The sequence below is a fragment of the Phascolarctos cinereus genome, unplaced genomic scaffold (genome assembly GCF_003287225.1).
Source record: "Phascolarctos cinereus isolate Bilbo 61053 unplaced genomic scaffold, phaCin_HiC Scaffold_4;HRSCAF=312, whole genome shotgun sequence".
NCBI classification, from domain to species: Eukaryota; Metazoa; Chordata; class Mammalia; order Diprotodontia; family Phascolarctidae; genus Phascolarctos; species Phascolarctos cinereus.
The window spans coordinates 85,161,338-85,183,288 of record NW_027555847.1 but is presented as its reverse complement, the minus strand read 5'-3'; the positions used below and the strand labels follow the sequence as shown (position 1 = coordinate 85,183,288).

Genomic DNA, 21,951 nt, shown 5'->3' with positions numbered 1-21,951 from the left:
GAGTAAAACCTTCTTCAAAGAAGACCCACTTTATTGAACAGATTCAGATGAGGGGCTGCTGCTATATGTTACAGTTTTTCTTCTCCTTGTGAAAGAATTCCCTAAAGGTTTTTCAGGCTTTATCTTTTAAGAATCATGTTCCTCCAGAGCATCCCCTCTAGGACCAGCTCAGGCTCATAGATCACTCCCAGAGTTATAAAAACATATTTGCTTCATCAAGAGGCAGCGAATTGCAAAGAAGAGAATTGAGTCAGAAAGCCTGGATTTGAGGACAGCCTCTGTCCCTTAGCTGGATGGACTTGGGCATACCCCCTCACTCCTCAAAGCCTCAATTTATTTTCCCCTCTTAGGCCGTACCTATAATTTCATCCATGTAGGGAGGTCATGATATGGGAATCCCTCACAGATGCAGACTAACAACTCACTTATAATTTGTAGTCTGAAGAGTTGCCTGGTCACACAGGAGCAGCTGGAGGATTTGAACCGAGGTCTTCTAAACTCCACATCCATTACCTTTTTATTAAATAGAGAACTTGCTTGTATGCTATATAGGGATAATGATATTTGCACTACTTATCAGACAAGGGTAAAGAAAGGTATTTTTAAGCTGTAAAAGTGCCCTAGAAATGGGAATTATTTCTTCTTTTATTTGGTTCTCAAAAGTTCACATGGGTGACATATCCAGAACTCATGTTCACTGACTTGGAATCTAAATTTACTGAATTAGATTTGTGTGCACCTTTTTTGGGGGACTGGGTCTATAAAATCTGTGTCATTTGCACTTAATTTTCTCTGCCCTTCCCCTGCTCTGCCCCATCCCCCCAACCCACAAAGCCTGTGGGCATGTCGGTGGGCACCTTCCTGCCTAGTTAGGACTCCCACACTTCCCCCAGGCCACCCCCGCCTTCTCCCTTCCCCCACAGCTGCTTGGCACGTCAGCTGGAATCCCTTTTACACCGGAGAAAAGCTTGCTTCTCATCAGCCAGCCCCAGCAGAGGGTTCTTGGCAGCACCTTCTAACTGAGCCACTTATCTGAGCAGAGGAGACTGGGTCTATATTTAAACCTATTTTCACCCCTTCCCTATTTTTGCATAAATTTGGCAATAGTGAGAGACGCTGCATGGGCCTAAGTCAGAAGCAGGATCCCCAGTCGGGCCAGTTCAGTGTCTTTCTCAATTCCTCTGGATGCTTTCATTCATTAATTCAGCAGATATTTATTAAGCACTCACTGTGCACAGTTCACTGAATCCCTGTTGGGAAGCAAAGGGGAAATTAAATTAGACCCATTCCTTGTCTTCGTTCAGCTCATGGTGTGATAGGGAAGGTGAGATATGAACCAGAGAAATGGAATACAAATCAGAACAGAAGAGTAACATTGATATTCATTTGACATTATATGGTACTTGATATTTTGTAAACCAAGCTACATATGTTACCTCCTTTGATCTTGTAGCAGCCCTGTAAAGTGGGAAGGACAGGTAATTCTTTTTTTTTTTCCTGATGAGTCAGTAGGGTAAAGTGACTTACCCAGGATCACACAGCTAGTAAGTGTCAAGTATCTGAAGCCAGATTTGAACTCAGGTCTTCCTGAATCCAAGGCCGGTGCTCTATCCATTAAGCCATCTAGCTGCCCCTGGCCAGGTAATTCTAAAGCTATTTCATAGGTGAAGAAATCGAGGCTTGGAAAGGAGAGTGACTTGCCCACAGTTATACAGCTAATAAGAGGGCCTGGTTTTCTGATGAGGTGACACAATGGATAGATGCTGATCTTGGAGGAGGGGAGACCTGAGTTCAGATCCTGCCTCAGACACTTAGTAGCTGCATGACCCTAGCCTAGTCACTTATCCTCTGCCTGCCTCAGTTTCCTCATCTGTAAAATGGAGATAAATCATAACACCGACCTCACCAGGTAGTTGTGAGAATCACATGAGACAACAAATAGAAAACTTTTTGCTTTTTAATATGCCGTAGAAATGCTAGCTATCATTCTGATTCCAAATCCAGTGTTCTTTTCCCTAAACCATGACTGCTTCTAAGTACAGAAGAAAAATATGAGTACTTATTAAGATATTTATGATATGTTATGTGATCAGATAAGGAAGGTAACCCCTACCTCCCTCTATTTATTCAGACTTTAGGACCCAGGGAAGTCAAAACCAGATGGCACAGTCAGGCCAAGGGTCTGGCTGCTGGCTGGAATGGGGGTTCGTCTCCTCAAGGACAGCCTTTCCCATTGCATGAATGTTTGTCTGGCACATATATGGAGGCTCACAGGACGTCCTTTTGGTTTTCTTTCCTTCTAGCCCCTGAAGTGCTGGGTCCTGAGAAATATGACAAGTCATGTGACATGTGGTCACTTGGGGTTATCATGTACATCCTGTGAGTATGGGAGCCAGCCCTGTGGGTTTCCTCTTAGAATGCGCTTCTCACATTCAACAGTTTTCCTTCCCTTCTCTTTCTCTCCTCCTTTTTCTTGCCTTTCTTTTCTCCTTCCCTCTGCTTTCCCACATTTCCCTCCTTCCTCCTTTTCCTTTGCTGCTTCTTCCTCCTGCTTCATCCCCTTCTTCTTTTCTCTTTCCCCTCCTCTTACTTTCTCTCCCTTCCTCTCCCTCTCTTCCTCCTTGCCTTTCTTTCCTCTCTTCTTCTCCCTTCCCCCTCCTCCCCTTCCCCCTCCTCCCCTTCCTATCTTCCCCTCCCTTTTCTCCATTTCTCCCTCACCTCCCTCTACATTCTTTTTTCTCTTCCTAGCTCTGTGGGGCTTTGAACCAGATAATGGTTTGCTGTAGCCTAAGACATCATGGTCCTTAAGTCAGAAAGATCTAGGTTCTAATTCTCTCGGTATTCCTAATGAGCAGGGTGATCTCGGTGTTTTTTTCCTTCTGGGCCTCATTTCTCCTATTTGTAAAATGAGAACGTAAGACTAGATGGTGGTTGAGGTCCATTCCTCTTATGCTAGAAAACCATCCCCAAAATAATGAGTCTCATTTATACTTCCTGCTCTAAGAAATGGACTGGATATGAGCTCATGTGCTGGTATTCTTTTCACCATCTCTAATAAAAGTACTGTACTGGGAGTCATAGGACTTGGGTTCAAATCCCAGTTCAGCCATATAATGCCACCCGTTGATCTTATAATGCTAGTCTCTTTACCTGGCTGGGCTCAATTTCCTCGAGGTACTTGGATTAAAGGCTATCTCAGCTCCCTTCCAGCCCGAAGTCCTATAAATTGTTGTATGAGTTGTGAAGCTCTTAGCCCCTCCGAAACCAAAATAGCAGTATACAGAGCTGGAAGGGGCCTGGGGGGCACCCAACCCAATCCGTCCCTCACCAGAATCCCTTCTGTAAAAGGGAACTGACCTCCAGCCTCTGCTCATAGACCTCCAGTGCTGGGGAGCCTTCTGCCTCCATTTTCAGACAGCTCTGATTGATTGGACATTTCTTCTTAGATTTGAAGTCTGCTACTTTGCAACTGCCTACTAGATACTCCTAGTTCAACCCTCTGGGGCCAAAGAAAACAAATCTAATCCCCAGATGTTTTTATTACTATTAAGGAATCCTGTATCTGGCCCCATCCAGCTATCCCATTCCTGGAGCTGCTTAAATACTCTTTCTTGGGTGGCCAGTCATAGAATGGGATCAGCTATTTGGGTATTCCTCTCCTTCTGTATCCTCACCAATATTCCAACTCCCCCACACTCCAAAAATAAAGTTTAATTTCTGACCCTTTTTCCCATAGTCTTTGTGGTTTCCCTCCATTCTACTCCAACACCGGCCAGGCCATTTCCCCTGGAATGAAGAGACGGATTCGAATGGGACAGTATGGATTCCCCAATCCTGAGTGGTCTGATGTCTCAGAAGAAGGTATGCCTCTCTGCTGTATTTTACCATTCTATAAAATACATTCACCCACTCTCTTCTTGGTGCCTCCTACCAATTATTATAGTTCTAATAATCATAATCATAATAGCTAACATTTATGTAGCACTTGCTTTGTGCCAGATACGATGCTAAATGCTTTTGCAATTATTATCTATTTTGAAACTCACCAAAGCCCTGCAAGGTAGGTGCTATCATTATCCCTATTTTACAGATGAGGAAACTGAGACAGAGAGGTTAAGTGACTTACCCAGGTTCACACAGAAGTACCTGAGAACAGACTTGAACTCAGGTCTTCCTGACTCCAGGCCTAGCACTCTATCCACTGTATTCTCTTGCTGCCTTAATGATTACTATGTCCTTAGAACTGTAAGATCATTCAACAATCATTTGTTACATGCAGGGCACCGTGTTAGGCTCTCAAGAAGCAATAATAATGAAAAGTCCCTACCTTCAAGGAGTTTACATTCTACCAGGAAGTAGAAAGGACCAAAATGTGCATAAATAAGTCAGTACTAGATTTGTATTCATTAAATACAAAGCTGTTTGCAGAGGGTGGGGGGAATGGCATTTAGCAGCAGGTTGAGGATCAGAAAAGGCCTCGTGGAAGGCATAGCACATGTGTTAAGTCTTGAAGAAAGCTGGAGCTTCTTTCTCAGGAGATGGAATCATGCCTATGAGGAGTGGCAAGTGGGCCATTTTGACTAGACCGTAGAGTGGATAGAGGAAATCATTCTGGAAATGTAAACGGAAGCAGATCGTAAAGGGCTTTCAATGGCAAACAGTGGGAAGCCCCTGAACCTTCTTGATCAGAGAGTGACACGCTAGATCTGTACTTTAGCAATATCCCTTTGGCAGCCATGTGGAAGATAGTTGGAGAGGGGAGAGATTGGAAGCCGAGGGGCCAGTGAAGAGGTTGTCCAAGGCAGGTGTGATGAGAACTGGAATTGGGGGCGGGGTAGCCATGCAAGTGGAGAGGAGACAATGGCAGAGATGCTGCTGAGGGAGGAGGGAGAGGGAAAATGGAAGGGGAAACAAGAGAGGAGAGCTGGTCACAGACCTGAATGCCTGGAAGGATGGTGGGGATCCCAGAGTGGGATTACTGGGAGAGGCAATGATGGACTATTGGCGCAAGCCAAGACCTTTGCCCCTCACCCCAAAAAGAATCTGGGTCTCATTTGTCTACAGGCCCCAGAAAACCCTTGTACTCTATTTGAACCTTTACCTGGTCAAGGAAGTCTAGCAATCCCCCAAAGTCGTTCTTATTCTTATTCCAATCAGGACTGGCTCTTCCTTATCTCCTGGGCCCTATCTCCCTGTTCTTTGATACCTTAATTCCCTGGGTTCCCATCCTTGATCTTATCAAGACCCCTTCAACCTCGTCCTTATCTTCTAGGTCCTATCATCCAGTTCTTTGTTGCCATAATAAAGCCTAGCCCTCCATGGTGTATTACCGAGGACCCCAGGCACAGTGCCTCCCAGGCACTCCCATTGGGATTCTCCCAGCACCCTTCCCCCCGCCCAGTCACTCCAGCTTCAAGATCCTCCTTCCAGCTCCTCCTCCAGTCACCCCAAATTACTTGGCTGTATATAAGATCCATCCTGGCCTCCGGTTAGGGGCTAAGACTTCCTCGTGCCCCGCTCGTCCTTACAAATGATCAGATTCCATAAAAGTCTTTCCTATCTGGCCTATCTTTAATAAACCTGGTCTTTGGCTGAAAGAAGACTGAGGTTGGAAAGGACCCTGTCAGATGATTTTGGGGTCCCAGTGCTCCTAGCATCTACACCCCAACAGCAGCAGGCCATGGTGCCGTTCAGACACTGTGACACTTCGCCTCAGTTTTCTCATCTGTAAACTGGAGGTTAGATTTGCCCCACTTTTTTTTTTTTTGGTGAGGCAATTGTGGTCAAGTGAGTCATGCAGCTAGTGTGACCAGCTTGCCCAGGGTCACACAGCTAGTGAGTGTTATGTATCTGAGGCTGGATTTGAACTTGGGTCCTCCTGACTCCAGGGCCGTACTCTATCCACTGCACCACCTAGCTGCCCCTACCCCGTTTATTTTGTAGGGGATTTGTGACCAGAGCTCTCTGCAAACCTCAAAGCACCATACAGCTGTGAATGGTATTATCACCATCCAGTTCAGTCCCTTCATTTTTCAGAGGAGAAAGCTGAGGCACAGAAACAGAAAGGGATTTATCTGAGGTAACACAGCAAGGTAGTGACAAAGGCAGGACACAGATGTTAAAAGTCTTAGCTTCTTAAGAGGACTGGGCTCCTCTAATTTCCTTTTTCTGATTTAATCAGCTTTCATAACTCATCCCCACACTAAATCAGTTATCTAGGAGTAAATTGATGACTCTTTTTTGAGGTAAGTTTCTCTCCCCTGAGACTGTTGGTTTGGGGCAGAGGGGATGTTTAATGCCCTGAAGAAAAAGACTTTTTTTTTTTTTTACCGGCAGATTTCTTATTCAGCCCTCATAGAGCATAAGGAATGGTCTAGTTTAATGGGAGTACTCTGCTGAAATAGCCCGCAGGCCACCCTCTTCTCTCCATTTGAACTACTACTGAAGCCAAATAAAAAGCTGGACTCAAAGGCTCAGCCTCTCCCTTCCCCCAACACCCAGGCTGGTGGCTAGAGGAAGAGCAGCAGCAACGGCAGCTGTCATGTTCTGTCTGGTGGGCCTTCCCCAGTGGCTGCGGGGACCAGTAATTTCCACTTAAAACCAGAACTGCCACCAAGGATGCCAACTAAAAATAGAAGGAAGCAGCAGGGTCGAGTGGAAATGCCGTCAGGCAGGCAGAGCACCTGTTTCTCAATGCCATCTCCTTGGGTGGCTGGGCAGGTAGCTTCCTCTCTCTCTGGGCCTTAGTTTCCTCATCTGATAAATGTAGTCATAGATTATTGCGTGTTGGGGCTGTAAGGGGCCATAGAAACAATCTGGTCCAACCCTCTCATTTTACAAAGGCAGGCAGTTGGTCACGCTCCCAGAGCTATTTTGTGGCAGAGCTGGGGTTTGAACTTCAATTTCATTTGTTAAGCACCTGCTGTGTATAGAGATAACATAAGGTGCTTACATTCTACTAGGGATGAAAGCAGATAGATTAAAACAAGGTGATTCGAGGAGGAAGAAAGCATTAACAACTGGGCAGTCTTGTGGTCTTTCCACTATAACATCTGCCTCTGTCCTTCCTGGCAGCCAGGTTGCTCAGTGGATAGAGAGTCTGGCCTGGAGTCAGGAAGACTTGGGTTCAAATGCAGCCTCAGATGCTTACTACCTGTGTGGGCAAGTCATTGAACCCTGTTTGCTTCAATTTCCTCATCTGAAAAATGAGCTGGAGAAGAAAATGGCAAACCTCTCCAGTATCTTTGCCAAGAAAACCCCAAATGGGGTCCTGAAGAATCAGATATGACTGAAATGCCTGAAAAACAGCTGTTCTACCTAACCCTACAGGGGTGTTGTGAGGATCGAAAGAGGCAATGGATGGGAAAGCACTTTGTTTGGAAAGTCTAAAGCACTGTAGAAATGCAAGGTATGGTTTATCCCTTGTTTGCTGGGAATAGAACTGGCCCAGGCTTAATCATGTGCATGGTTCAGTGGGGTAGCAGGGCCCCTTCAATAATACAGCTGGCTGGGGGGTGGGAAGAGATCTCAATTCATGTCAGCTCTAGACGACTGACTTTATAAAATTTATTTTCCAGGGGAATCACGCTACATGAGGCTAAACCAGAAATGAGTTATAAGGGCATTTATTTGGCCATGTAAGAAAGCATGTATTAGTGAATAGCCCCGGCACCCCATAAAGGAGTCATTAAAGGCTGAGACAATGGTATCTGCTGTAGGTATGGTGTAAAAAAGCCCTGGGTTCTAATCCCAGCTCAGCCACTGACTTGCTGTTTTCTCATCTCTGGTCTCACTGTCCTAGTCCATTAAATGAGGGAGTTGGAACAGATGGGCTCTAAGTTCCTTCTGAGCTCTGACATTCTTGGATAGACTTTAGCATCCTGTACTTGGAGCCCAAGCCTTTTGTCTAATCCCTCTTCCCTCCCGCAGAGGCAGGGCATTGGAGTTGCTAGGGGAAACCTGGCCACTGCTCTCCTTAGTCTAACACTGGGTTAAGGGGTAAAGGGGGAGGGGGCAGCTGCCACTTAAGTCTGCCCAGCTGGCCACATTATCCTTACTTAGCAAATCCAATCTCCTTGCACATTCTCCATGTATGTGTGGATGTCCCTTTCTCATGGGCTTGAAGCCCCTGTGCATACCACCTGACTAGACAGCAGTTCTCAAATTACCTTTACTTTCAAGATTTCGAGGGAAGTGGGGGTCAGGGAGGAAGATATGAAGGTGATCCAGAGCAGGGAATCATACTGAGATCATAGATTGTTTCCTCTGAGACTGTATTATGGGATTATAGGCTAAAAGAGGATTGGCTTTTTTGATCCAATAGAATTTGAAAGTCTTCAGTGAAGGCATAGTCTTCCCACTAGGCTGGGAAGAGAAGGACAGACAGGCTAGGGGTTAAAGATTTTCTGCAAATATTTAACATGTGAGAGTTGATTATATTTGAACTGTTCACCAGTGTTATGGGTTGTACACTGTTCTCCCTCCTTTGGAGAGGTTTCCTGGAGCTGCCCAGCAAGGAGGGCTCTTTGGAGGAGGAGTAAAATGAAAATTGGGCTTGCACAATATTGAAATGTTGATGAACAGGTCCTCTTTCCTTTCCTTTCTTCCTTCCTTTCTTTTCACTATTTTCCTCTTTCTCCTCTCCTTTCTTTTTCTCTTTGGCCTCTTCTTTCCTTCTCTCTCCTCCATTCTTTGCTCTCTCTTTCACATTCACTCTCTTCCTTTGAATTCCTCTCTGTCCCCCCTCTCCCTCTTCTCCTCTCTCTGCCCTCCTCACCCCCTTCTCTCTCTCTCTCTCTCTCTCTCTCTCTCTCTCTCTCTCTCTCTCTCTCTCTCTCTCTCTCTCTCTCTCTCTCTCTCTCTCTCTCTCTCTCTCTTTATCAATTCTCACCTTTTTCTCTCTCATCTTCTCTCCCAGCCAAGCAACTGATCCGACTCTTGCTAAAGACAGAACCTACCGAAAGAATGACCATTGCTCAGTTCATGAACCATCCTTGGATTAATGTGAGTTCTTTCTCCTTTCAGCAAGGGAGTGGCTCAGAGTACCCTTGAGTACTCACATCCCTAAGCTGAGAGATCCATGTTTACTTCATAGCAAGAAAGAGAAATGCTAAAGATAGCAAGTAACACTCTCCTATATTCTGGGTCTGGGAGTACAGGCCCCAAACTTTGTGCCCTCATCCTTGGCCAAGGTATGGAAATGTGGGGCTTGGCTTCAATAAGAGAGAGAAATGAGTACAGTCATGCTCAGTCAAGAGACTGAGTATTGTTAATAAGCTCTAAGCATTTCTGCACATTGAGTCCTGTGTGGGAGGGAGGAGTCAACGGGGAAATTAAGAGGTTTAGCAACCCAAAGAGCCAAGAAGAGGCACCTGGTTTTTTTCTTCCACTGGGGCAAAACCAGAGACCCAAGCTGAGAAATACAAGGTGTTGACATGAGCTTCCATGACCTATGCTTAGAAGAGGGAGTGGGAATAATAAACATGGGGGTGGGGGTGGGAGAGGGTTATAATAGAAAGAATTCCATCCCAAGAACCTAGAAAGCCTGAGTTTCAGACTTGGTTCTACCATCACCAAGCTATGGAACCTTGGGCAAATCACTTCCAGGCCTCCTCTGACCTAAATGAAGTCAAATGAAGGGGGTGAACAGATCCTTCAGAGTTCCCTTCCAGGTTAGACAATCCGTGTGCTCTGATTTTTTTCAGCAATCAATGGTGGTACCACAGACACCTCTTCACACTGCCCGAGTCCTGCAGGAAGACAAAGACCATTGGGACGAAGTGAAGGTCTGTGTCACTGTCTTTCTATCTCTCTGCACTACTCCCCCAGAGAAATGGAGCTTTGAGGGGAAAGGCTGGGCCTCCTATATTCTAAGCTAACAACAGGGCTTTAGTCCCTGAGCTTGTCCCCAGGCCACTGGGTATTAGACTTTTCTCTGGCAGCAGACCCAGACTCCCAGCTCTAGGTAAGTGTCTGCCAAAGAACCTGAGACAGACCTGGAGACTGTTGTAGTACCCTAGACTGAGAAGAGGAACACCATCAAGATCCAGCCCAGCATAGCCAATCAATCAATCAGTAAGCATTTACTAAGAGTTTACTATGTGTCAGGCACTAAGCTAAGTGCTGAACATACAAAAACAAAAGGGAGATGCTCCCAGCCTCCAAGGAGTCAGCAGGGAGCAAGTGATGTCATTACTGAAATCATTAAACCATTGGTCAGAGATCAGCAATGTCATACAACATCCAGGTGAAGGGACCGGGAATGTTCAATCCAGAGAAGAAGAGATTTCAGAGGAATACAGTAGATATTTTCAAATATCCATCCGCTGAGCAAAGATTTAGACTATGTGTCTCCTCAGGCCGCTTTCTAGCTAGGTGTATAGGAATCTGCAGTTCAAGGCCTTGTATTAACAGGTCCATGCTACATATCTCTTGACAGAGAGGTGATGGGCTCAGGGTGCAGACTGAGACTTTTTTGGTGACATGTCCAATTTAGAATTTTGTTTTGCTTGACTATGCGTATTTGTTACCAAGGTTTTGCTTTTTTTTTTAATGAGAGGAAAAAGATGAATTTTCATTAATTTTTTTTTAATTTCTTACTGAATTTTTTAATATGGTATCAAGTGCACTCATTTCCCACTGTCGATCTCTTATCTTCTGACTGCAGGAAGAGATGACCAGTGCCCTGGCCACTATGCGGGTAGATTATGACCAGGTGAAAATCAAAGACTTGAAAACCTCTAACAACAGGCTCCTTAACAAGCGAAGAAAGAAGCAGGCTGGTGGGTCCACATCCTCTACGGGCTGCAACAACCAATAAGAAGAGAGGCCTAAGGACTGAGGGGCCAGTAGGCAGTGAGTGAGTGGTGCCTAGCAGCCCAGCTCCATCCTCCCCCATCATTTGGGGCATAGCTCAGGCTGGGCCTTGCACAGTGTTGGAAAACCAAGCCTGGCAGGAGCAGAGCTAGGACAGATTCAGTTTCTGCCAAGACTCAGGACTATTAGAGTTTAGGGCATTTGGCCTTTTACATGAAAAGGGGTCGTTTTGTTTTAACGAAGTGTGACATTGGACTTAAAAATGATGGCGATGATGACGGCATTTGGGACTCCAGAGCTTCAGCCATACACCAAGGCAAGAGAGAGGCTTCGCCAGAGTTTTTAGTTGATCTTTTCTGTGCATAGCAGCAGGAGTTAGTTATGTGTGGGGGGTGATTCTCCAGGCTCTTTGGAAGAGGCTGAATATTCTCACATTAGTGCCTCCATTTCTCCCCTCAAGGAGAGAGGTACCTGCCTGTCTAGTTTGAAATACCTTTGCAAAGCAAAATGCCCTGAGGAGCTAGAGCTAATCAAGAGGTGGCTTTATTTCTTTTCTAGGTTTTCCTAGCCACACTGACTTTTCAGGACTGTTCCCATATGGATTCTGAGTTACAAATTCCATAGTTGTTCAGTCCCTTCCCCTCTCCCCTCACTTCTCCCACCTGCCGTGAAGATGAGGAGATTGGCAGATGTTGAAGGGACCTAGACTGTATGATGGCCCCAGACCAGAGTTGACACCTTCCACAATGACTGTGAGCCAGCACACATGCAGCTTCTACCACCCCTGAATTCTGAATGGGTGGTCACTTTCATATCCCACTCTGTTTCCTTTCTTTCTCTGGCCCTTTTTCCTCCTTTTCTCTATTTTCTCTTTCTGTCTTAAAAACTTTGACTGCAGAATTTGCCTTCAGGCCATGCTCATTCTCTTCAAATTGTTTGGTACTGCTGGGTGAGGAGTGAAGGAAGGTTGTGGGTGTTGTGTGAGGAAGGAAGGCTGCTTGCTTTTCCTCTGTTGTATCTCTAAGGTCTAGCCAGCCCTACCTGTCCCAAAGACGCTTTCAGCTAGAAGAGAATCTAAAAGAGGAGGCTACCTTCATAGCCCTCTTGCCTTACTCTTATCTCAGATGATCCCAAGTGATTCTTCACTCATCTTGAGTGTTGTGAGTATACAGAGCTAAACTGAACCTGTGTTCTGGGGCTTTCCTGATCTTTGTCTCTGTGTCTGAAGAGTGGGACTGAGGTGAGGGGATTCTTAGGTGGGTTTGGAGATAGGCCTGGGGGTGAAGGATGCTTTTAATTCATTCCAACTTTGCCAAATGTCACTGTGACAAAATACCAGCTAAATTCCTTTGTCTTAACCAAACCCAGGGAGAAAACTGACTATCTGTTTTCTATGCATATGTATGTAAATTTGGTTTTTATCCTCTCCTTACTCAGGCCCTTGTTTGGACTGGAAGATGACATTATCCTCTTGTGCACTGATGTGTGTGTGTGTGTGTGTGTGTGTGTGCGCGCGCGCACGCGCACACATGCCTATGTGTGTGTGTGGGGGTGTGGGTTGGGCCATCCTGTGCTGTTTTAATCAGATGGTGCCTTTTCTGAATTAAAGGTTTGGCTTATGGACAAAGGGCCTGTTAATTTAATTTTCAGGAGAGTTTGAAGGGTTCAGCCTGTGTTTCTAGGGGATATAGGGTATGGTTTGGCTCTATGGGCCAGAGGACCTCTGAGCAGTGGCACACAAGGTCTGCCCTGAATTTGCTGCAAGGAAGCTTCAGGTGTATGGGTATGACCTGGAGCCCTTTTCCTGGCCTGGGCCCCCTCAGGTTAGAAAACACCTACCAGCTCCTTGTCAAAAAGCCATTGGGGGTTTTGCCTACTGATTTCTATTAAATTGTGTTTTAGCATTTTCCACCTTGAGTCCTGTGTATTCCTCTGACCTTTCAGCCATGAGCTTAGCTGCTATCTATTTCCTGGAGTGGGCAGCAGCATACTGGGGGAATGGGGGTGGGTTCAGGTGCCCTTTCTGCATTGTGACTGTCCCCACTAGTCATCCCATCAGAGGCATTTTGGGGAGTCACCATCTCAGTGGATAAGCCAGGTGTTCCTGCTGAACATAGCAGAAGCAGGAGCAGCCCCAGCAGCAGCTTGGCATACCAAGGTCAATGAAATTAAGAAGTGTGTATATATCTCACACCCACACTCCCCCCACCTCAGGATATATAAATATCTCCCCCCCTCCCCCTGCTGAATGCAGTACTGCTGACTCTTCAGGGGCTTCCTGCTGTAGCTCAGAGCTATTTTCAGCAGCTGCCAGATTGCATTTGGCAGTAGGGATATTGGGGAGGCAGGGACAGGTTGGAATACACACACACACACACACACACACACACACACACACACGCACACATGCACGCACACACATTTTATTTTAAAAACCACTGAAGAGACCAGACAACCAGCTAACAATTTGGTATCAGTGCCTGAAGTTATCTCCAACTACCTCCAGCCCTCATGGGAAAGATCTTCCAAGGAGAAGTTGGATACACATTCCCAAGAAGAGAAGGTAGCTCTTTCTTGGACATTTGAAAGCAGGTGTGTCTGGAGGCTTGATAATGCCACCAGGTTAGATAAAGGTTATTCTAAGGAGCCCACGTTTCTCTGTATCCACAAGGTGATGCTATCCAAGGTGCTGCACCAGGATTCAGGAGTTACCTGGATTTAAGGCATTGCTCTGGCATTTCCTAGCTTTGTGATGGTCCTGACCTCCTCTCTCTTGGCCTGTTTGGTTGCCTCATTGTAAAATCAGGACAGTAATCCTTGTCCCACTCACATTCTTATGAGGAAAATGCTTTGTTAACCATAAAGTGTTACAGAAATGGGCGTAATTATCAAGCTTGTCAGACCACTCAATTCAACTTCTATTAAGCTCCTATGATATGCACCAAAGATAGAGACAAGCCAAGAAAGAGTTCTCTTTCCCCAAGGAGCTTACTTCCTACTGAGGTGAAACAACATATACCCAGATAAGTAACTCAGAGATAATCTGAGAAGGGCAAAGATCAGGAAATGTTACTCATAGGAGGTGGCACCTGAACTAAAGATTCTAAAGATGGAAGGAAGATGTGTATTCAAGTATGGAGGCCATAGCCTTGGACCTCATGAAGCTTATGGTCTAGGAGATTAAGCTGTCTCTTTGCTTTCTCCATAACAACCATGTGAGATATAGGTAGTGTTATCCCTATTTTACAGATGAGGAAACTAAGGCTGAGAAAAGAAGGTGATATGCTCCTTCATCCCAAAGCAAGTAAGTATTGGAGCCAGGATTCAAACCCAAGTGTCCATGCATGACTCTTTTTGGTCTGTTTATGTCACTACATTGTGTTGTTGCACATATTTCTACCACCACTACACTACCACCCCTAGAATGTCCCTCCTTCCCCAGACTCTTAATAATGATTCTGTCCTAGACTGTTCTCATATATTACACCAGCTTCTTTGGGAGGTAGTCGAAAGCTGGTAGTCCATCCTGTTCCTATGTGTTTGTGTCCATTCTGGTGAACATGGCCTTCAGCTGTGACTCTTCCTATCTGTCCTTCAGTCCCTCTCAATCTCAAGCTGTGCCTGGGGTCTAGTTTGGCACCAACCTTTCCCAACTCATTCAGAGCAAACCCTGCCTTCCCCTCCTCTTCACCTCTATTTCCATGCATTTGATTTGAGTCTGAAACAGAAGAAAGCTTTGAAACTATAGACTTTGCTAAACTCCCTCAGAAGCCCGACCTTGTTCGTTTGGAGACTCTTCTTCTACCCTTGTTTCAAGCCTTGGGCCTGATTTTTCAGCAGCAGGTACTGTGAGCTACAGCTTAGGAAGCAAAACTGCTCCTAGTCCTGTCCCCTTTATACAAACAACGTGGGCCCCATACAAAGTCCCCACGGTGGTCAACTCTCTTTAAACTTCCAAATCCCCATCATCCTTGGCAACTCACTCATGTGGGCTTGGGAATCTGAGAACCTGAGTTCAAATCCTGACTGCTACCCATTACTTCTATAGCCCCAGGCAAGTCACTTAACTTTTCTGGTCTGTTTCCTTACCCACAAAAAGATTGAATGAGATGACTTCTTTTTTCCCCCCTTCCTTTTTATTTCTTTTTAACAGTCTTTTTAATAAAATTTTGATTTCCAAATTCTCTCTCCCCCCATCCATTAAGAAGGCAAGCAATATGATATCAATTATGTACATGAAGTCATGCAAAACATATTTCCGTATTAGCCATGTTACCAAAAAAAAGCAAGCAAAATAAAGAAAGTGAAAAAAGTAAGCTTCAATCTGCACTCAGTTCATCAGATTGATGAGAAGATTTCAAAGGTCTCATTCAGCTCTAAAACTATGAAGTTGAGTGGAACCCATAAGAATGTAACCCAGATTGGGGAGGCCCAAGTATGTCAGACGTTGGAGTTTGTGTAATTCAAAAAAGAGGTAGATGAATAGGTTGTGTGTTGTGGCTAATGGTCCCCAAACCTGCCCCCTATCTTTTCTTGGGGAGTAAAGAGAAGACAACTGATGACAGAAAACCCATAGGGATATATGTCATGCCAATCAATTGGCAGAGACAGGAGAAAGAACACACTTAAAACTGGCATCAGAAGGCCTGCGATTGGCACCTGAGTCTGTTCCCCTCTGAAGCTCAATTTTCTCGTCTAAGATGAGGAGGTTATGGGGCAGCTAGGTGGCACAGTGGATAAGCACCAGCCCTGGAATCAGGAGGACCCAAGTTCAAATCCGACCTCAGACACTTGACACTTACTAGCTGTGTGACTCTGGGCAAGTCACTTAACCCCCAATTGCCTCACCAAAAAGCAAAAACAAAACCCTAAAATGAGGAGGTTGGTCTAGATGATCTCTCCAGCTATTATTTCTAGATGTTAAGTCAAGACATGGAGGAAGTGTTTCTTGTGAGTTGGCACCACCTGCTGGCCATATACTTTCGATTGGCCGCTATTGTATTTGGAAATTCTGCTTCTCTCACAATCCCAAATTTCAAGGTGGTTCTGCTTCTGACAGCTGATAATCTTTTCTGCTTTTTATTCCTTCTGGGGAGTGACTGTGGGAGCACTAGCCAGGGAAGGGAGTTTTGGTCTGGGAAGCTTCAGGAATGGAGAGTGGTGGTCTTCACCAAGTTTGTGCCGTCATCTGTTAGAACTGTCATCTGCAGCTGTCACTTCTTCCTGTGGGTAGGAGGGGTAAGAGGAGTGTCAACACCCTTTTGGGAGACTGCCCCAAACCAACAGGGCTCTGGGGCTAATCAATGCGTTTTCAGCTCTTTCCTTAACCCAACCCAGATGGCTCAGGCTGTTGTCAGTACCTTGCCTTCTCCCTCTTGAGAAGTCATCATTGTTCACTCCTAGCTGGATCAGGGTGAATGCCTTTAGCATCTTCCCCACCTGGGAGTGCAGTGTGCCTCTCCTCAAAGCCCACACTTTCCAGTAAGCCTCTTGGGGCTGGTAATAAATAACTAGCACGTGCTTTCCATTTGTCCTTTTAACTCTCCTAACATCCCCCACAGCTAACTCCAGAGCTCTGTAAGTGGTCCTGAAGTTTGGTAAAGCCTCAAGGAGGTATTTTGTAACAGTGGAACAAAGCCAACGTCTTTTACTCAATGCTGCCATAAAACAACTGCTACCTCCACTCCACTCAGTCTTATGGTGGAATGTCCTAGGGAATCCACTGCTAAAAATCATATTCTTAGAGGAAAAAGGCAGCAGACTTCAAATCAGAAAAGCTGGGTTTGAGTCTCTGCCTCTGCATGATCCTAGGCAAGTCATTTTTACCTGTGGGACTCAGTTTCCTAATCTGTAAGACAAGGGATTTGCCAAGGTGGTTCATTGTAGAAACATCTCATGCACACCAAAATATTCAAAATATCATTTTGGGGTAGCAAGAAACTGGGAGCAAAGTGAGTGCCTGGTAACTGGGGATTGATTCAACACAGTGGCAGATAAATACAATATTATTGCATTGTAGGAAATATTGAATCTGAGGAATTGAGAGAAACAATGGGAAAATTTGTATGTACTGATAGAGTGAAAAAGGCAGAACCAAGCGCAATAATATGTGTGAACACAACCCCAAAACACTGCAGGATTCAGGTGACCGGCAGTGACCAGTCTTGGGCCCAGAAAAATGATGGTGAAATCTACTTTCCTTCTCTCAGAAAAGAATTGAGAGGCAGCCCATGCAAAATGCTGCATATACTATCAGATGAAGGCAGTGGGACCATTTGGTTTTGCTTTACTTCTCCATTGTTACAAAGCCAAGCTCCATTGGGGGAGGGGGGAGGCAGTGTTGGAAAAGATGGTGCTGATTTTTTTTAAAGCATCAGTAAAATATTTTTTAAAATAAGATGAGGGGGCTCCAATTTTCCTTCTAGCTCTAAATCCTGAGTCACTTTGATTCTATGACTTCTGGTGTAAAGGAACTGGAGAGCCTGGCTCTTTGTAGTGAATCAGCAAATAAAAAGGGATCTTGGACAACATCGCACACTAGCCAAGCTCTACCTAGAACACAGGTCTCCCGACTCCTGGTCCAGAGTTATTTCTACTACAGCATGTTTTCTGGGAGTTTAAATAGTCATCCCCCTCCCCCAGTGAGTTGTCCCAACTTCCTCTGAGAGACCCTATGCCAACTTTGGCCAGGGTAGATGGCCCCAGCACTCCAAGGCAGCTTCCAATCACCATAGGCCAGTGTGAAGGTCACTTCTAGAAGTTGTATAACAGCTAATGGCATCAATTCATCTGTCCCCTGGAGATGAAACTCCCACTATATAGCTGGGTGTTCAGTTAATGATGCAGATGATTTAAAGCCAATAGGAGCTGTTAATTTATGCTAACATGAATGGGAAAACAATTAAACCCAGAAAGCTATATTCCTCATCACTATTATTGCTTTTTCCGAAGAACAGAAGGCCTCAGCAGAGCTTCTCTCCTCTTTACATCCTTCCCCTCAGGAGACACTGACCCCTGCCCACCCATAGGGCCTTCTTTCTCTTGGCCTATTTTCTGACCAGACTGCCTGGGAGACAAGTCTCATTCCTGTTGCTTTCCTATGAGTACTTACTGCTTAGGAACCATTTGAAACATCAAGTGGTTTGTTCTGCCAGGAAAGAGCAGAGCCAGGACTAAATGTCCCATGGGCCTGCTCTTCTTTCCTTGGGATTCTCCAAATACTCTAGTGATCTCAGTTGTCACTAGCCCCCCCCCCATCAATCCTGTTCCATTGTTTAAGTAAATTTGGCAGCACTGCTTTGAAGGAAGGGGTAAGGTTAGCAAATTTAGACCTGCTCTAGTTTTTGAAGTTCTCAGAATTTTTTCTTCAAAGCCTCTTTTCCCACACACCCAAAACTTTTCTGCTCCACCCCTCTCCTTCTTTCAAAGTTCTCCCTCTTGGATGGTTGCAGAAAAATCTGGGAAGACTCATATGAACAGATGCAAAGTGAAGTGAACAGAACCAGGAAAACAAAGTACACAGTAACGGCAATATTGCAAGCATGATCCACTGTGAAAGACTTAGTAACTCTGATCAACACAATGATCCTCCACAATTCCAGAGGACTCATGAGGAAAAATGCTATCCACTACCAGATAGAGAACTGATGGACTCAGAATGGAGATTGAAGCATATTTTTCCCCTTCCTTTATTTTTCTTACTTTTTTGGGGGGAACATGGCTAATGCAGAAATATGGTTTGCATGACTTCATATATGTATATTAGGTATCATATTTCTTGCCTTATCAATAGGCGTCAGAAGCATAGAGGGAAGGAAAGAATTTAAGAATTTGTAACTGAAAATAAAAATTAATCCCCCAAATTTCTCCCCCTTTTAATTTAATCCAATACAATTTAATTCAACCTGAATTCATTATATACTACCTATAGGTAGGTAGTATATAATTCCCAGAAGGCCAATGTCCTCAATCTTTGGGTTCCTCTCTGGCCTTACTTCTTCCTTCTCTCCTTCATGTGCCCCATTCCCAAACGGAATACTTGTCATTCCTCAGATACATTCAATTCTTTTGTACCTTCAAACTTGTGATCAGCTCATCTCCCAATGCCTGCCATCCTTCCCCTTGTACCCCCAGGCTCTGCCTATTGCCATGTCTCATCCTTCAAGGCTCTAAGGGTTCAGGTACAATCTTATCTAGAAAGCTTTCTCTAATCCCCAAGTGAGAAATAAGTTTTTCCTCCTCTGAACCATGGTAACATTTATTGCCATTCCTATACATTTTTCACACTCTATTTTGTATTATGGCGATTTATACATTTGTTTTGTATATATCTATAGTTAGGCTAGCACTTCCCTTGATGCAGAGACCATATCTTACTCATCTCTTGGACTTCTTTCTGCAAATCAAATGATCCAGCCGCATACGTCTATCCAAATGCATATCATGAGCTGGACAATGGGAATTTTTCATCCATTAGGTTTTTCCTGTAGGAATAATTAGGCCAGATTCTTTTGGGTAGCTCATCAGTATACCAAGGCTGGGTACAATCAACCCATCATCTTCAAACAAGAGCATCTTAGAGGGTTTTACCATCTGTAGGAAGTCCTTCTTCCCACTGAACTCTATATAAGATCATTTCCATGACCATGGCCCATACCTCTGGTGGGTACGCATCTTCCTGTTCTTATGTCTCTTGATATTACTAATCAAAGAATCATCAAATGAAGTCACCTCTGTTGTACTGATTAAGGAGTCTTGATTAGTAGAAGAAATATGGAGTGAATTTAATTTTGCAATTTGGAAAGTTATATAAGTCTTTCAGTGACCCCCAAGCTTCTCCCTGTAACAAAGACTAAAACAAACGAATCTCTTTAACATCACTATTTTTCAAATAATATTTGACTGCAAGACATCACACACTACAATTTCTGAGGAATCAAATTTGCAGGTCACCCAAAAGGGAATGGAGAGACACATGGTGTTAGTAATTATGTTGGCCCTTAGTATTCATTACCAATTGCCAACCATATTACCAATTAAGAATTGAATGCAAAAATGAATGGGAAAAAAATTGAATGCAAAATGTTCAATTAAAGATATCAAAGAGACATGTGACAAAATTAGGAAGTGTGCTAGATACATGTTAAGTGCAAAGAGTATAGATGGACTCTCCTCTTGGTCCACTGTGGCCCATGTGAGGCCAAGAGACCTATAGGCAGGCCAGCACACCTCATAAAGACCACCTAGACCATCAACAAAGGCATGGAAGAGTTAATCTTGTGTTTGAGGAGGGACATCCCACATCACTGAAATCCTGGGCAAGTGTATCGTAAATTTATCAAATACTGACAAAGGCAACTTTTTTGAAAAAATCAGTTTAAGGTTTACAAAAAAAACCCCAACCTTGTGATAAAGGTAAAGCAAATACTATTATTGTCATTTTATAGATGAGAATACTGAGACACAGTGAGGAAATAAATTACCTCAGGTCACATGAAAGGACTCAAGTCCAAACAGTTAGGGGATATCTTGGCTAGTATCTACTTAGAGTTAGGAAGACCTGGACTGACTATATGAAAGAGGCAGCAAAATAGAGTGGATTGAGAGGTGGCCTGGGAAGCAGGACTACCAGGATTCTGGCCTCACCTCTGACGAATGCTTGCGCAACTCTGGGCAAACTGTTCAGCTTCTCAGGGCTACTTTCTAAAGACTAACTCCTCATACCTATGAAATCACAGGTCTAGTCCCTATCTCTACCCCTCACTAGCTGTATGACCCTGGTCAAGTCACTAAAACTCCTCAGCCTCTGTTTTCTCATCTGTAAAATGGGAATAAAATAGAAGCTAACTCTTGTAAGGTTATTGTAAGGATGTAAAGCTAGCACTTTCTTTGCAAATGTTATCTCATTTGAGACAACAACCCTGGGAGGTGGGTGCTATTATTATCCCCATTTTACAGATGAAGAAACAGATGAAGAGACCCTTCTTCCCTGGAGAGCAGACAGGTTAACTGACTTGTCCAGGGTCACACAGTAAGTATCTGAGGTAGGATTTGAACTCAACTCTTTTTTGACACCAAGACTAGCACTCTATCTACTAGGACACTGAGCTACATTCCACTGCTCCCTGTGCTTCTAAATAGATGTCAGAGACTTTTGTTTCCCCAGAAGATGAAATCTTTTTTTTTTTGTCACCAAGAAGTCAGACCATGTCAGGGTGACACAACACCTAAAAAAGTTTAGGAATCCAGGTCTTTGTTTTCATTTTCCAGCTTTTTCTATAATCTGATGCTGAGAGGCTCAGGATGCTACAAAATCCTTCCAGGTGATTTCCAGCCCCAGCTTTTAGAACCCTGGAGGCCTGGCACTAGGGCCTGGATTTTTACTTAGTTAATACCTGTCCTCCACTACTTTTCCCCCTCACCCACAATAATAATAACCCTCTTTCTGTTTAATGAGTTGCTGTGGCCAAAAAGATTTTTCTCTGATGGCCAGTGTTTTGGGGAGGGGCGGTTGGTTAATGCCTACACCGCCTGTAAAACCTTGCCTTCATCACTCTCCCTCTTCTCCTCCAGGCAGAATTTCTCCCCTGCTGGCTTCCTCATTGTCTTCCTCAGCCCCCAACGATTTTTTCTCACAGAAAACCCCCCATCCCCAGCACTGACTGCTAATCTCCATGGGTACACACATTCAGCTGCAGGCAGCCCCGCGGGGATGTGTGGGCGAGCAGGGTGGGGATGGGGGAGGGGAAAGGGAGACCCTTCTTCCCTGGAGAGCAATTAACCAAGGGCCGGGGGCCTCTCTCACATTGTCGCCTGAAGGAGCAGAATTTTAAAGAGACCTTGCTAATCTGTAGTCATCACCTTCCAGACTTCAGCCACTGGCAGAACATCCCTAAACTCTGTGTGTGTGTGTGTGTGTGTGTGTGTGTGTGAGAGAGAGAGAGAGAGAGAGAAGAGAGAGAGGAGAGAGAGAGAGAGAGAGAGAGAGAGAGAGAGGGAGGGAGGGAGAGAGAAGAGGAAGAGGAAGAAGAAGAGGAAGAGGAGGAGAGAAAAGAGAAGAAAGAGGAGATAGAAGGGGAGAGAGACAGAGACAAAGAGAGATAGAGACAGAAACAGAAGGAAAGAAGAGGAGGTGAG

General features: G+C 44.7%; 1 protein-coding gene across 2 annotated transcripts in view; it reads left to right on the top strand.

The window, feature by feature from the left end:
- Positions 1–12,724, top strand: part of MAPKAPK3 (MAPK activated protein kinase 3) — a 98,146-nt gene extending 85,422 nt beyond the window's left edge. For both annotated transcript variants that reach the window (XM_020999121.2, XM_020999120.2), the window contains exons 7-11: positions 2,304–2,379; positions 3,737–3,861; positions 8,918–9,003; positions 9,705–9,785; positions 10,667–12,724. In XM_020999121.2, coding sequence (XP_020854780.1) covers positions 2,304–2,379; positions 3,737–3,861; positions 8,918–9,003; positions 9,705–9,785; positions 10,667–10,819 — 521 coding nt within the window. In that variant the 3' untranslated portion in view covers positions 10,820–12,724. The remainder of the gene's footprint in view (positions 1–2,303; positions 2,380–3,736; positions 3,862–8,917; positions 9,004–9,704; positions 9,786–10,666) is intronic.
- The last annotated feature ends 9,227 nt before the right edge of the window (positions 12,725–21,951 follow it).